At 34.1% G+C, this 17,019-nt stretch overlaps 1 protein-coding gene across 1 annotated transcript; it reads left to right on the top strand.

The window, feature by feature from the left end:
* Positions 1-3,776: 3,776 nt before the first annotated feature.
* Positions 3,777-15,910, top strand: LOC140445988 (uncharacterized). Its single transcript, XM_072538465.1, has 3 exons — positions 3,777-3,917; positions 8,809-9,128; positions 15,297-15,910. Exons 1-3 carry the CDS (start codon positions 3,903-3,905, stop codon positions 15,772-15,774), a joined length of 813 nt encoding a protein of 270 aa, XP_072394566.1. The 5' UTR covers positions 3,777-3,902; the 3' UTR covers positions 15,775-15,910.
* Positions 15,911-17,019: the final 1,109 nt, after the last annotated feature.

Here is a 17,019-nt window from a genome sequence, read left to right as displayed (position 1 = left end):
ATGGAAGCAGTTCGACAAAGACTCAAACAGTATTTAAAACAAGCAGCACCAGTTCAAGTCAGGTTGGTGATCTTGAACAGTCTATAATTAATGGTCATGGAAATAATGGAATTGGTTATGGAAGTGGTTCTAAGGTAATTCAAAAAACTGTAACCAAACACCTTGGAGGTCACGGTGGACAAAATGTTGGTGAACTAGAACAATCAGTCCTAAGAGGTCAAGAGAATAATGGACTTGGATATGGAAGCAGTTCGACAAAGACTCAAACAATAACTAAAATAAGCAGCGCCGGTTCAAGTAAGGTTGGTGATCTTGAACAGTCTATATTAAATGGTCATGGAAATAATGGAATTGGTTATGGAAGCGGTTCCAAGGTAATTCAAAAAACTGTAACAAGACGTGTTAAAGAACAAAATGTGGGTAATCATGATCAATCTTTCGTAAAAGGTCATGAAAATAATGGCATTGGTTATGGAAGTCATTCCAAAATCACAAAATCCTTTTCCGGTCACAGTTCTGGTCAACAAGAAGGCCAAGGTATTATTGAAGGTGTAGAGAATCGTAAACAATCATTCGCAAAAGGTCATGGCAATAATGGCATTGGGCATGGACGCGGACGAGGAGGAGGACGGGGTCATTGAGAAGAGGGTATTGGAAGAAGTAGAGTATAGAATACTTAACTTTATTAAAGATCTCAAACAGATTAAATGCATAAAATGCAATAATTGTTAAGAAATAGAATTTTTTTAACAAAAGTATTTGTTAGAATAAATAATATTAAAAAATAAAATTTGCGTTTTTGGTCTTTTTTTTTTTAAATAAAATAAAAAATAACCAAGCAAAAATAGCTAATATCCTTCCTATCTAACTATATAAAATGTTGCACAAAAATTCCTCGAGCTGACAATATTCTAGTATTATTAAGTTCGTTTTTGTAGAAAGGATCAGTAAAAAAAAAAAAGAAACAATATGGAAAATAACTGCAATAAGACGTAAAATAACAAATACATATAGAGATTGTGTCACGACGAGCTTGCAGTACACCTGAATCGCTAACTGCAGAAAGGCAACAAGTCCAGTTTTGCCAATTTTTCAGGAGAGACAAAAAACTTGGTAAACTCAAACACGCTACTGGTATTAATTTTTTTGCATTTAAGGTTTATGTGATTGGGCATTCTGGACTACTACATACTTATAAAATATTTAAATATTTCAAGAGGAGAGGGTAGAGAATTTTTTTGTGTTAAGGACATGTTCCCTTTGTGTCGTAAACAAGAAACTTTAAAAAGTTCTAAGGAAAACAATCAATATACAAACAGAATATTTTATGAGAATTAATCTTAACGAAATAAAACAATGTGCTATACATGAAATAAAGCAATTAAATCATAAATTAAAACTTTGAAGTAAATTTCAGTTCAAGTTTTTAGTTTTCTTCTGTAAATGCCGGTGTAATTAGCCATGACAAAATTGGATTTCAAAAATTTATTTTTTCGTCCGGGATGTATACCAATATTTTCTTCATGTCTTCCATTTTCTTGTTGTTATGCTCTTCTAGTAGGAGCCTGAATTGGCTCTACTGCATTCCGTAGTTTGAATTCATCCATTATAAAGCCGCCGATGTTCATCTTACATTAAACTGTGTTAGGATTCTTTGATGAAAAAGTGATTTCTCTGTATTGTAATATGACAAAAGCCCTTTTTTGGTTTCTTGGGACATTTTTGCCATACGAATCATCACTTAGGCAGGTTTTCTTATAAAACTGGGGCCACCATGAACTGAAGTCAATGAAATCATCAGCAGTCATTTTAATAACAGAAAATTTGCCGACAATTTTTGATGATTTTATTTTAAGCTCTTCAACCTCATTAATAGTATAACATCGTTCTTCTTGCTTTAATTTTCTTCTGACGATGCCAAAATCTCTGTCATTTGGCATAAAAGAGTGGCCCCTAACAGGAAAGGTTAGTTTGACTTCATTAAACTTTTTTATCTCACACAAGTACATCACCATGCGAATCACAGTACTATTTTTATTTTGCCCTACGCAGTTGTCGACAAACAGATAAAGGTTTTTTACACAACTGCAAATTTTGTTGTTTATGTACCAATTTAACATAGTACAAACTTCGTTTGAGCCTTTACTCCCTTCACCTTCATGATAGATAAAAATTGTACATTCCCGTGTAGCGAGATTTTGCACACTAAAGACATTTATAGTAAGCTGTCTAAGGTAATAGGTATCTTGGACATGAATACAAGGTAGAGATATGTTGGCTATAAAATCTATGCAGATGCCAACATTTTCTTCAGGTTTACTGACACACTGCGTGGTCACTTTTAGTGATGCATAGAACTTTTTACATTTAAGCTTGTGTACTGTTAGCTCAGCGGCAGCGAACACAACAATAAGTTTATACAAGCTGGTTTACCCGATCACGATTAACTTTTTAAAATAAGACCTTTGTAGAGAATATACATAAACAATTATTATTAGTTCCTAAAGAAGAGTATCTCTCCATTGACAAACAAATTATACCTACTAAAACAAGACACATTCTAAAACAATACAATCCTAAGAAACCCAAGAAAGGGGATTCCAAAATTTGGTACTTAGTGGAGTTTCAGGATTCAGCTACGATTTTAATATATTTGCTGGAAAGCAAAGTAATGTTATACCTGATGGTGCACCAGATCTTGGAGCAAGTGAAAATATAGTTACAAAACTAACTAGTACAATCCCACGGCACAAAAATCATAAAGTATGTTTTGATAATTGGTTCAACAGCCCTAACCTACAAGTTTATCTTTCACAAAATGGTTTGCTGCCCTTAGGGACAGCTAGAATTAACAGAGTAGCAAACTACCAAATGCCTACACAAGAGAGTTAAAAAACATGGTCGAACTACTATGGTAGAGAAAACTGCTGTTATAGGTGGAGTAGAAATCTCTTGTGTTTGTTGTTACCATGCTCTCTACATACTTAAATAGTTCTGCTATTACTTCCAGAGAGCGTTATTTTTGACAAGCCAAAGAACATCGAAAAATTTCTTGTCCTAAATCAATATATGGTTATAACAAGCATATGGAAAGAGTTGATCTATTGGATTCCATGCTAGAGCTCTATAGGATTCAGTTACGTTCAAAAAAATGGTACAAGAAAATATTTTTCACCTGTTGGACATGTGCATTGCGAATGCACGGATCCTGTGGCAACAAAAGAGTGTAAATTATATGCCACTATTGGACAAAAATAGTTTGTCAAAGAAAAGGGGTCGACCATTATCAAATGTTAATTCACCAAGTAATTTCATAACTAAAGCAGAAACTCCCAAGTCCAAAAAGCGTCAAGCTTACTTTGGGTCAAGATTATCCAAGCAATGAAGTTCGTATAGACCCATTGGCCACTTTCCCCCCCATTGGAACGATACAAGATTGTTGTGCTCTAATGACTGTAAATTTAGAACTTTTGTTAGATGTACTAAATCTAACGTATTTTTATGTTTAAACAAAGATAGAAATTGTTTCGTAGAATTTTAATTCTAAAAACAATAACTAGTTTAAGTGCATAAAAAGCCATATTTGGACCTTTCTATTTTTGTACATTTTAGGTTTATTGCATAGGAAGCCATATATGGCTTATTTTTTTATTTTCTTAATTAGTAGAAAATTGTTGTAAAGTCTTTGGTAAATATACTTCTTTATAACAACAAAATCATATATTTTGCAAAAAAAAAAAAAGATAAACGCAAAATATCTCCAAATTTTGCCCCCACACGAATAATCTTAAGCCGGATATAGTTTATCAGCACACATAAAAACTTTTTAAGATATTTTTAGAATCAAAAAAGGTTATGTTGATATAAATGTAACAAAAAATTGAACATATACAAATATCAACATGAGACTGGTACTGGTAAGTTTTTTTTATATTTTGCAGTTATTTTAAATAAAATACTCTCTCTCTCCCTCTCTCTCTCTCTCTCTCTCGTTCCAGTCAATCTGTTGCTCATGAGCTACCGTTGTTTCATATGCAGATCGATTTTAAATTCTATTATTCTACTTGTTAGTTTTTTTTCTGATGGATCAACTTTGGTATAATCATCTTCGCTATTACACCTCTATAGATTTTACGTAGATTTAATTGGTTTATGTTTATCCATATAATATTTGTTTTTGGTTTTCCTCGGTGTTTAGTTGGATTGGTTTTCATCTCGAAACTGTTTTGATCATCTCGTTCGTCGGTCTTATTTATAAAACGAATCGATACTGATAATGTGTCCTATGCATCTTAATCTTTCAGGCATATTTTCGTTACTAACCGTTTTTTATAGTAGCTTTTTTTATTTTTTAATTGTCTTTCTCCATATGGTTTTAGATGTTCTCATTATTTTCTTTTGTGATCTTAAGTTTTTCTTCACTTTTGTTTATCACTTTTTATTTTAATATATTTGAGATGGCTATCCTGCCTTGTTTTGTACATCTTTCATTTCTCTGTTGGTTGATGTTAAATGTTACGCAAATTTCTGGTTTTAATAGTACTTTGTGTCCATTTACAATGATTTCTTAAACATAAGCTTCTTAAATGTTTTCTTTTGCTCTTAGATTTCTTCTTTTTTTTTGCAGTTTGCAGTCTTTTACCTGCATATATTTTTTATCTTCTTTTCATTTACTATGCGTACATTTTTTAGTGTTTGCTCCCAGTTCTTTAATTACCTTAATGATATTAGTTTTTATGTTTAATTTTCTATTTTCTTCTTCTTCTTCAGCCTGTTTACATCCACCGCTGTACAAAGACCTCTCAATGAATTTCCTACTCTTCTCTGTTTTGTGCTATTTGGCGCCAGTTTTTCCCTACTTTTGCTTTAATGTCGTCTAGCTGTTGTTTTTGTGGTCTTCCTCTACTATGACTGCTCGCGTGGTCTCTTATATATAATGTTTTTCGTCCATATTTCGTTGTTTTGTCGTGTCACGTGTGCTACCCAGGTCCATTTAATTTGCGCAATCAATTTTTCCACTTACATCTTTCACCTTCATCATGCTTTGCACGTCCTTATTTCGTATATGTTCTCTCAGAGAAACTTCTAACATAGCTAGTTCGATAGCCATCTGTGTTGTTCTAAATCTATTGGCTGATAACTCTGTTAGCATCACCGTCTCTATTTTATATATTATAACTGGTAAAATAAAACTGTTTTCTTTCAATATATTATTATTGTTTTGTTTTTTAACATCTTCAAGTCTTCCTACTGCTGCTCAAGTCATTAGGATTTTTCTAGTTATCTCTGCGGTTTGATTCTGTTTGGCTAGATTGTTCGTATGATCTAGGTTTCTCGACATTTTAGATCATACTTCCATCTAGTAGAAGTGGATTCTGATATGTTCATTTAACATTACTTTCGTTTTATTTAAATTCATTTTTAAACTAAATTTTTTCGATTCTGGTTTCAACTTCAAAACTTCGTTAATTAAGCAGAAAGCATGTATAGTAGCTCCTTTGTATTGTTACTTATGACTACTATATCATCGGCAAATCTGAGATGACTTAAGAATCTGCCATCGATTTTAATTTTAATTTAACTTCTTGAACACATCTTCTAATGCAAGAGTCATTTTTGAAAAATAGTGTCTCCATGTCTAAGTCATCTTTCCATTCTTATTTTGCTTATTGTAAGACCTTCTACTACGTTTATTTGCATAGTTGCAATATCGTACAATTTATTTTAGAAATATTGTATATCTGGAATCAATTTATCGTATCTGTATTTTAGAAGTATTGTATATCTTGAACCAATCTTTGTCATATTCATTCCTTCCAATACGGTCCAGAGTTCTATGGAGTCGAATGGCTTATTGTAATCCCCAAACTACAAATGGAGAAATTCATTGTATTTGTTACACTTTTCGATAAGTATTCGTATTATCCGGAGGTGCTCTATAGTACAATACCATTTGCGAAATCCCGCTCATTTAACTAAGATGGGTACTAACGAACTTATTTGATAGACTGTTAATATTTATTTTGGTAAGTAGTTTGTGCGGATGTGGGAACAAGCTTATTGGTCTGTAATTTTCGAGTTTGTGTTTGTCTCTTTTCTTGTGCAATAAAAGTAGCTGTCGTACTTACGTCCAACGTCTTTATGGTAATTGGTCTTCTTCTTTAAGTTCCATCTTTTATCGAAGGATGAAAATCATCATAGCTATGCGGATACTGCATTCAAACTATTCCCTCAAGTTCTTAAGCCACAATATTCTTACTCGAATTTTGCCTTGCATAATAAACTGAAATAAGGAGTATCTTTGCCTCTCATACCATGGCCTTAGTACTCAAGTTCTCTTCTTTTGATAGTCAATATTATTTTAGCTTTATTTCCTATTCTTCTAGTAACTTCCGTGTTTGACATTATTTGAGTCCATGATATTCGTAGGAATCTTCTGAAACACCAAAATACAAAGGCGGCCAACTTACTTAGATGCATTTGTTTTAATATCCATGTTTCCAAGCCACAAAGAAGAGTAGTAAATACGTAACACCGAAGCATTCTTAGACGTAGTCCTAACCTTATATTCCGACAACAAAGAAACTTTGTAAGTTTAACGAATTATGCACGTGCTATTTGAATACGTGTCTTAATTTCTTTGGTTTAGTCTACATTTGATGTTATCCATGTTCCTAAGTATTTGTAGGTATCCATACTCTCAATTATAGTATCTTCGACAATTAATTGGATCATGCATTTAGTTTTTTTCAAATTCATCCTTAGTCCGTATTCATGTCAGCATTTATTAAGTCGTTGCATTACGTTCTGTAAATCATTGTTGTTATTCGTCATTATTACTGTATCGTCTGCAAAACGCAAGTTATTCAAAACTTCTCCATTTATAAATATATCTTCTATTAAATCTGAGAAAGCTTCTGTAAATACCGCTTTACTGTAGACATTAAAGAGTAGTGGTGACAGCACGCAACCACGGCGGACTCCTCTCTGTATTTTGATAGCTTGGGTGTTCTAGTTGTCAACTTTTACCTTGGCAGTTTGATATCAATATAGATTAGATATAATTTTCCTTTTTAATATATCTACAAGCTTTTTATGTTAAACCTTATCAAATGCCTTTTCAAAATCTACAAAATATAAGTATGTCCAGATTCATATCCATGCATCTCTGGGCCAGCACATTAAAGTCGAACAAAGCATCTCTTGTGTCCATACCATTTGTAAAGCCAAATTATGTGTCACTAATTTCATATTAAAGAGTTTAAACAATTCTGCTGTATATTATTTTCAAAAATGTTTTAACTGTGTGACTCATTAAAGCTATTGTTTTGTGATCTGAGCAGGATATTGCACTTGAGTTTTTGGGTATTGCCACAAAGGTCGATGGCAGTCATTGTCTCGGGATTGTGGCAGTCTAATATATTGGATTCAAGAGTTCAACCATTACATTAATAATATCTTCATCAATGAGTTTTAATAATTCGATGGGCACATCATCTGGTCCGGTAGCTTTGCCCTCTTTTGCGATTGTGTTGGCATAGATGACTTCTTTCCGTAATATTGGTGGTCCGTATCCTCTGGTTTCTAATGATAGTTCTTCTCTTTCATCAATAAATAGCATTTCAATATAATTGGTCCAGTGACACAATATTTTCTTCATATCAGTAATAATATCTCATTTATCTTTTTTAAGGATATTCGTCCTTGTGATTTTTCTAGACCCTGTCATTTCTTTGATTTTTTTTTTTGTGTAAATTAAAACTATCATACTTTTTATCGAGATATTTTATTTCCTTGCATATGTCGAAGAGCCACCTCTCTTTTGCCTCTCGAAGTTTTTTTTCTGATGTGCTGAATTTTTTTGTATTGATTCAGGTCTTCTGCTTTATGTTGTATTTGTTCTTTCATAAATTCAAGAATTTCTACTGTTATAAAAGGTTTTGTTTTTTCTCAAAGTGATAGAAATATGTAATATAAAATAGTAATAGAATTTCTATATCTTTTGTTAACGGTAATAAAATCTATTTGATCTTTGACTATCTTGTTGTTATTATCAGCTGGTGACCTCTACGTGTATAATAGACGTTTAGAAAGTTTGATCAAGGCATTTGCAATTGTGAGTTTCTCATTAATACAGAAATCAACCAGATGATCGCCACGTTCATTCCTCTCTCCGAGTCTATATCTCCTTACACAATTCTCCACTTCTCCTTGGCCCACTTTAGCGTTTAAATCTAACAATATAATATTTATATTATGTCTTTTAGTCAGCTTTAAGATATTGCCAATTTGTTTACAGAAGTTCTCTTTGGTGTCTTTATCCTTGTCTGCAGTGGGTTCATATACTTGGATTATATTTATTTTACGTTTTAAATGAGAGTTAAGGGACGGCATCAATACTCGATCAGAGTAAGGAACAAAGTTACAAAAGTTACTGCTTGTGACTGGAGTTGTTGATACCGGAATAATACATTACTCCATTTCTGGTTTTACATTTTCCTGATTCAGGCCCTTGAATATCGCTAAGCGCCAGTATGGGAATCTTTGTTCTGAACATTTCCGACATAGCGTTATCTAATTTGCCAGATTGGTATAAACTTCCTAAGTTCCATGTTCCAATTTTCAAAGCTATCGAGTTATTCTTATTTGTTTGTATGACTTGAGAGACCCTGTCATCTAAATTTGATTGTCCTCCTCTGTCAGATCTTGGATTTCGATCTCCATGATCATTTAGTTTTAGAATAACACTACTGAATGGTGCAGAAAAGTATTACCATTTTAAAACTGTTTTCTATTTAAATGTTTTAGGTTTTGTCTGTTCTATCAGCTATCGTAGCCTTGTCCTACGCCACAGTATCAGAAATCATCGGAGGTACCCTGATAGGCTCGCTCATAGTCCACAAAGTAGCAAAGGATCTTGGAATTGGAAACATAATAACGATCGAAGCTGATGCTAGAGCCAAATTGGGCAAAAATGAAATTGGTATTGACGCAGCAGCTGGTGTTGGGGGTGACGTGGTCGGATACCACGCCAATGTTGACGGAGACGTGTTGGGGCAGAAGGTGAAAGTGCATGGTGATATTTATGATGGGGATAAGGTTATGGATAAATACAGAACTGTTTCAATGTAAGTGAGCCTAATTAACTTGAATTTTTTATTGAAATCTTTTATTTGATTGTAAAACTTTTTTAGCTGCTGCACAACATCATTTTTGTGTTTTTCTTCCCTTTTTTGTTCTTCTTCTTCCTTCCTACTAGTTTTGTGTAGCACTGAAGTGTAGACTTCTGTAATTTAGAGGTTTCTTAATTATTTGATATATTATCACTGCTTTTTTATTCTTTGATGGTATGCTAATTTTTATAAATTCCCTAACAAGTCCTCATAAATTCTTCTTCCATACCCCCTTTTGGTTCTATTTCTTGAGGATCAGTTCCTTTGGTTGTGTCATCTTCTTAACGATCTCTCTTCATTTATTCATCTCTTTATTTTTACCCTGCCCCTGCAATTATCTTACTCCTGCGTTTATTACGTCTTCTTCAATTTCTTGCAGCCAGTTTGATCTTGGTCTTCTCCCTTTTGTCCCATCGTCTGGATTGCATTCTATCATTAAGTATATCACAGCTTCATCTCCTGCTCGCTAGGTATGGCCCAGTCATTTAGTTTTACATTGTTTGTTTTACATGATTTGTTCCCACTATTCGTAAGTCTTTATATCTTTTTTAGTCATTATCATTTTTTTTCTACGTATAATAAATATTGGTCTAATTATTATGCAAGAGAAGCTTTATTCTATGCCAATATTTTATGTGTTTATTTTTAGCTCTTGATTTTTTTGTTTTTCCCTTTTCGTCTTTTATTTTTATTGTTTTGTAGGCTTTCTTTTGTTTCTCTTTTATGTTGCAGGAGTTTACTGCAATAATTTTAAATAAATTGCTTTTTTCTACACCAAATAAATATTGTCATGTATTTTCTCTTCAGCTTCATAGTGTTGCCACATTTATTATTTGTTAATGATGTTTAAGTAAGTGGTATCTTTTGGTACCCTGTTCATTTGTTTTATTATTTTTTAAGCTAAATTTCGTCTTTATTTCATAAATCATTTCCAATTTGGCGAATAAACTTTTTCTATGATTGCTATGTTTATCCCAATATTCTTGTAAATGCGTTTTGAGTTTCCCTGTATGTTTTTTTTTCCTTAATCTTATTTTGCAAGTGATTGTGACTTTTTTATTTCTTTTGAATTTCTGCATTTGTTACTTCTTGATTTCAGTATCATCACTAATTATTGTCTACTTCTTTCTTTCTATTTCCCAAGACTTCTTTGGTCTTTCTCTTTTACTTCTTCTACTTAAGTTAAGTCCATCTCCAGGCTCTAATTGCCAACCCCTCACGCTTCATTTGTCTTCAGTGGCCGTACGTTGTTTCTACGTTCATTGATTCTTTAATTCTTTCCGTTCTTACATGGTCACGTAGTGTGAGTCTTAATCATCTTCGCCAAAAATTATTTTCTACTGCATTAATTCGGTTTTGCATGCTCTTACTTTGTGAGAGATAAAAATAAGCCAATGATTACAGCTGAAAATAAAATAATCGAAAGATGGGCTGAATACTTTGAAAGTCTTCTAAATGTCCAGGTAGACGCGGATGGAAATAAAGCAAATTGTGAGTACCAAACGGCCGAGATAGAAGTACCCCCGCCAAGCCTGGAAGAAATTATCACGGCGATAGAAACCCTAAAAAATGACAAATCCCCGGGACTAGACAATATTGATGCAGAACTGATTAAAAAAGGAGGGCATGAACTTAGAACTAAAATACACCAATTAATGAAAGAAGCCTGGGAACAAGAAATAATGCCAAAAGAATGGAGTGGCTGTATTATCGTGCCAATACATAAAAAAGGCAGAAAGGATACATGTGGCAACTACAGGGGAATCTCACTAATCGTTACTACATATAAGATATTAGCTTCAGTTGTACTAAAACGATTACTGCCATATACAGAGGAAATTATTGGCGATTACCAATGCGGCTTTAGGCCTGGAAGATCAACAATCGACCAAATATTTACTATCAGACAAATGCTAGAAAAGTATTGGGAATATAATAAAGAAGTACACCAGATCTTCATAGATTTCAAACAAGCATATGATTCCATAGATCGCTTAAAACTGTGGAGTGCAATGATGGAGTTAGGCGTACCAAAGAAGCTGACCATGATTGCGCGAATGTGTGTCAACAATTCCTTTGCACAAATTAGAATAGGAGGCAAAACTTCAAAGGCTTTCGGCATAAGCACCGGACTCAGACAGGGAGCCCCGCTGTCCCCATTACTATTTAACCTAGCATTGGAATATGCAATGCGAAAAATCTATACCAGAGTCAAACCAGACATAACTGCCAGAGGAGCAAAGATTGTTCTCGCATTTGCAGATGATGTAGATGCAGTAGCACAGACAACACTGGAAGTTAAGGATATAGTATCGAACTTTGAAGAAGCAACACTAAGCGTAGGCCTGAAAATAAACGAAGAAAAAACTAAATACATGGTCGTATCAAAAAAGGAACGACAGCGAATAAGACAAAACATTACCATAAACGATCATAATTTTGAGGTGGTCAAAGAATTCAAATACCTAGGAGCAACAATTACCAGTGAAAACACAGGAGAACGGGAGGTTGAAATACGAATACTGGCGGGGAATAAATCATTCTTTGCCATTCAACATCTAATGAAGTCAAAGCTTCTCTCAAGGCGTGCCAAAATCCTAATGTACAAAACCATAATACGACCAGCAGTGACATATGGAAGTGAAACATGGACATTGAGAAAGAAAGAAATCAATAAGCTATTAGTATGGGAACGCAAAATCCTGCGAATTATATATGGTCCTTGCAGGGACAGCGTGACAAATGAATGGAGGAGCAGATACAACAATGAAATAGAGACTCTTTTCGGGAAAGGAAACATCGTAAGATACATAAAAGCCAATAGATTAAGATGGGCAGGCCACGTGGTACGGAGTGATGACGACAGACTGATTAGCAATGTGTTTTGGGAAAGACCAGATGGTAGAAGATCGACAGGAAGGCCTAGAAAAAGGTGGAAAGACGCAGTCAGGGAAGACCTGGAGAAGTTGGAAGTAAGGCCATGGGAAATAATAGCACAGGATCGGAATCAATGGAAGGCAATAGTAAACGCGGCAAAAACTCACGAAGAGTTGTAAAAGCCAATGATGATGATTACTTATTGTCCACCCTTCTAAGCTATATTTAACCGTACTTTCCACCGGTGTTGTAAACAATAGTTTTTTGTTTATTCTGCAATGTTTTTACGTCATAATTGACTTATTCTGACTCTACATCTGTCTATTTTTGTTAAGTATATCCTTTTTGTAACTTTAATCTTTCGTGAGTAGAATTTTGTATTTCGTTTTGTCTGTATTTATTATTACACTTCGCTTAATATATTCTTCCACTAGCTTCCGAACCATATATGTGACGTCTTGAATATCTTTTGCTACCACAACCTGGTCGTTAGGATCTCTTGAAGTCTATGAATATTAAATGCAGTTGACTTTCATACGTAACTGATTTTTCCATTAAGTGTTTCATATGAAACAAACTATAAACATGAACTTAAACATGCTTTACCAGCGAAAGCTATACCACTTAGTCCTTTGTAGTTTAAAAAGTACAGTTTATTGCCTTTTTTGTGTATGGAACTGATGTAAGCAGTTTTCCATTCGAATGGAATATCTTGGCCATCCAAACATTTACTACAAATCATGGTTAAGTTTTCTAATACTACATCCGCCATGAATTTAAGGTATACCTACAAGAGCAAGTGATGTAAAACTTTCATTCTCGATAGTGTTTTTTTTTATTTTTTCTTTTGTTACAAAATCACACTTATTCTGCAACATCTTCTTCTTCTTAGTCTTCTATTGTCCTCTTTTGGACATAGGCCTTTCCCAACTTCTTTCATCAATCTCTAGCCTAAGCAATGTTTCCTATTGCTTCCATCTTTTAATATTACCTACCCATCTCATCTGTGGTCTTCGTCTTGGTCGTCTACCTTTGTAAGTTCTACAATGTTGTATTGTGGCAGTCCAACGTAGGTCTTTTTGTGTAGCAGTGTGATCTGCAAAGCTCTATCTGCGATTGGCAATTTTTGTTGTGATATCCTAGACTTTTTTTATCCTACCCTTCTTCTTCTTGTACCACTCCTATCGGAGATTGAAAATCATCAAGGCTATCCTGACCTTGTTTACAGCTGAACTAAAGAGTTCATTAATGGTACAGCCAAACCATTCTCTCAAATTACGCAACCATGACATTCTTCTACGGCCTGGATTCCGTTTTCCTTCTATTTTTCCTTGCATTATATTTTGAAGTAATGCGTATTTATGTCCTTTCATAAGGTGACATAAATATTTGAGTTTTCTTCGTTTAATCGTTGACAAAATTTCTGGGTCTTTTTCTATCCTTCGCATTACTTCAAAGTTTGTAACTCTTTCAACCCAACATATCTTCAGCATTTGACGGTAGCACCACATCTCGAAACTTTCAATATTTTTTATATTGTTCTGCTTGAGAGTCCAGACCTCTACTCTATATAATAGCGTGTTAAATACGTAGCCCCTTAGCATTCTTAGTCGGAGAGGAATGCTCAAATCTCTGTTGCAGAAGAATTTTCTCATCTTGATGAAAGTGTTACTAGCAATTTCGATACGTCATTGTTTTGGTCTCCAGTTTTGTTTATTGAAGTACCCAAGTATTTGTAACTTGATACTTTTTCAATTTGAATGCTGTTTATACTTATATGTGCTGATTGTGCCATGTTCTTACTGAAGACCATATACTTGGTTTTTTTGATATTGATACTTGATGTCATAATTGTTGCAGGCAATATTTATATTTGTAAGTAATCGTTGTAATTCTTCTACTGTTCTTGCGACTAGTACAGTGTCGTCTGCGTATCGAATATTATTTACAACGTCTCGATTGATTATTATTCCTTCGTTTGCTTGCAAAAGGGTTTCCTGGCAGATGCTTTCACTATAAACATTAAATAGCAGCGGTGACAATATGCATTTCTGTCGTACTCCTCCATGTATTTCTATTGCTTCTCTTTGTCAAGTTTCAGAATTTGGTCTAAGTACATATTATCCTGGAGTTGTTCTATCTCATTGCAATTTATAGTTTTACGTCTGGGATCGTCTGTGTTTGTCATTGTTTTTGTTTTTGTTATATTCGTTTTTAGGCCGACGTATTGGAAGGTGTCAGCGAGTTCCTAAATCATAATTTGTAATTTATCGAATAAGCTCGCCATAATTACGACATCGTCAGAGAATCTGAGGTGGTTTAAGTTGTTCCCATTAACGTTGATGCCATATGTTGACCAATTTGTAGTTTTTAATTAAGATGGTATTTGTATACTCATATAGTTGTATTATTATAACTAATCCATATGCAACAATTGCGTTGTGTATGTATTCGTTGCCTATATCACAAATTTATTCCACAATTAGTGGGCCATAGCCCGTTCTATGGCCCACATCTCGATAATATGCCTTTACGTAGTCTAGGAAAACGAGAGATACGGATAGTTGGTACTTATTTGTGCTTATATGTACATATATGTACATAATCTATATTGTACTTATTAGAGACCGCGCGATCTCCAGCCAGATGGTACAAGCAAATTCAGAATTCAACGGTTTACTAATTCTGCTAAACTCTTGGACCAGCTGAAGATAGAGACCAGTGGAGCAAATTTGTAAAGAATATTTAACCAAATTACGATCTTTGGTAATAAAGAAACGACAAGAGAAAAGTATCCTTGTGTGAAAGCTGTTCGTAATAATGAGGTGGTCTACTTATTTAGAGACAAACTTGTGACGTTTTTTTGTCTTCTTCTAGTGCCGACTCCAATAATGAAGACTGGCTATAACCATTCCAAATTCGTGGCTACGTTTTGCTTTTCTCAAAAGCGTCTGTGTGTTTCATCCGGTCCAGTCATACAAATTTTTTTCAGCCAGGATATTTGTCGTCTACCAGGACGCCTCTTTCCTTTGTTTTTACCCTTCACAATCAGATACAACAACTCGTACTTATTATTTTTAAGTATGTTCCTAAATATGCTGTCTTTCTTCTTTTAATGGTGGTCAAAAGTTCTTTAGCTCCTCCCGTTCGTTGGGAGAAAATAATATAATATATATGCAATAACATATGGAATAGTATATGCAATACCAAATTTTACAAGTATTTATAAGCAAATCATTTTTTTAGCGATGAAAAAGGTCGTCAATACGTCTTGGTACGCAAATGGGTCGGCACCAACCCTGTGTTGGTGAGACAATACATCGACACCGTTGACGTCAATGGCAAGCCAGTACCCACCAACCCAACCGTCCGTCGTGTTGGCATCATTATAGAAATCCGTCGTCCCGATGGTACCATCGAACTACACCGACCAGACGGAAAAATCCTTATTCTTCGCCCAGGAGCTGTTATCTACATTAAGCGTCCTGACGGTACTGTCGAGCTTCGTCGCCCTGATGGTCCTATTATTGAGATTCGACGCCCTGGAACTTTTATCGAGGTCAAGAAACCAGATGGTACCATAGTGGTTCATAAACTTGAACTTGTTGTACCAGAGACTAAGCCTGCTCCTATTGATACATCTAGAGTTCCAGGTCCAATTCAGTTAATCAAGCCTACTCTTCTGGAAACAGTTAGATATCCACCTAGATATCCAGCTAAATAAGTTCATTTATAACAGTAATGTATTGAGAATTTAGTTGAACTAGAATGGAAAAGAAGATAAATATTTGTCTAATTACATAATGTTGTAAATAAGATAGTAATAAAATGTTTAAAAACAAAAATATCGGTGACATCTATTTTGTTGTGTCGCTCTCACACCTATCAAACTCTAATTTATAATAAAAAAAAGGTCTACAATGATAAAGACAAAGCTTAAAAAATATTTCCAAGACTAACATAATCATCATAATGAGGCACTTAAAACTAAAAATAAGTAAATAACAACGTTCATATTGATTTTCCGTTTAAAAAAATAGATACTTGGAAATCGCCACAAGATAGATGCGAACACATTATTGTAAATCAAATAAATTTTATTACGATTAACAAGAGATTTATAAATTCTATGCTGGCAGTGAAAACATCTCTAGGATCTAAAAAGGTCACACCAGAAATCTCTTTTCGTCGGCACAATTCAACTTAAATTAAAAAAGTTCGGTAAATAAATATTAAGATATAATGACATGAGATGTATGGAGAATGAAAATGGTAAAACTATTTTTTGTTTATTAATTTTTCAAGTAACGATTTGTAATCTGTCCTGTTTTAAAAATAATCAAATTTGATAATACAAGATACAATCTATTCGGCTAGTACATGGATTTGTATCTTCTAAGGGTTTTCATTTTTATATCCTTGTCCGCTTTAAATGCCTAGCACTAGACTTTTTATTTCTTCGGACCCAACAATCACTGAGAAATCGCGATGTGTCACTTCGTTGAGGATATAGTAGCAATCTGCTTAAAGATATTCTGTTGGAGCCTCTGCAGGATTTCAATATTGGATTTGTTTAGAGATACCCACAGTTAATAGGTCCATAGACGGGTTTAAGATTTACTATATACACAAATAGTTTGCTTTCTAATAAAAGACAAATTCTTTTCTTCTTTTGGAGACTCCAATAGAGGAAAGGGTGATTTGTTGCGGCAAATGATGAGTAGGATATACGAGGAAAAGCTCAGGCCCAATGCATGGAGGGAGAGCGTCAGGGTATCAATGTTTTAAGATAAAGGGGACAATTGGAAATATAGGGATATAAATAATGTCACATACAATTCAAATGTGGGAAAGAACGGTTAAGAAAAGATTAAAAAAGGAGACATCGATTGAGGAAGAACAGATTGTAGTTATGCTAGGAAGGAAGACAATGGATCCCCTGTTTGCTTTGACACAGTTAATAGAGACC

This window comes from Diabrotica undecimpunctata, chromosome 7 (assembly GCF_040954645.1).
Source record: "Diabrotica undecimpunctata isolate CICGRU chromosome 7, icDiaUnde3, whole genome shotgun sequence".
NCBI classification, from domain to species: domain Eukaryota; kingdom Metazoa; phylum Arthropoda; class Insecta; order Coleoptera; family Chrysomelidae; genus Diabrotica; species Diabrotica undecimpunctata.
Note: the sequence above shows the minus strand (reverse complement) of the source record. Positions and strands in the feature narration are given on the sequence as shown.

What these genes read in the sequence shown, in the direction of transcription:
- LOC140445988 (XM_072538465.1), top strand. An exon ending in AAATACAGAACTGTTTCAAT is followed by an intron (nt 9,129 to 15,296) that starts GTAAGTGAGCCT and finishes TCATTTTTTTAG; the next exon opens with CGATGAAAAAGGTCGTCAAT.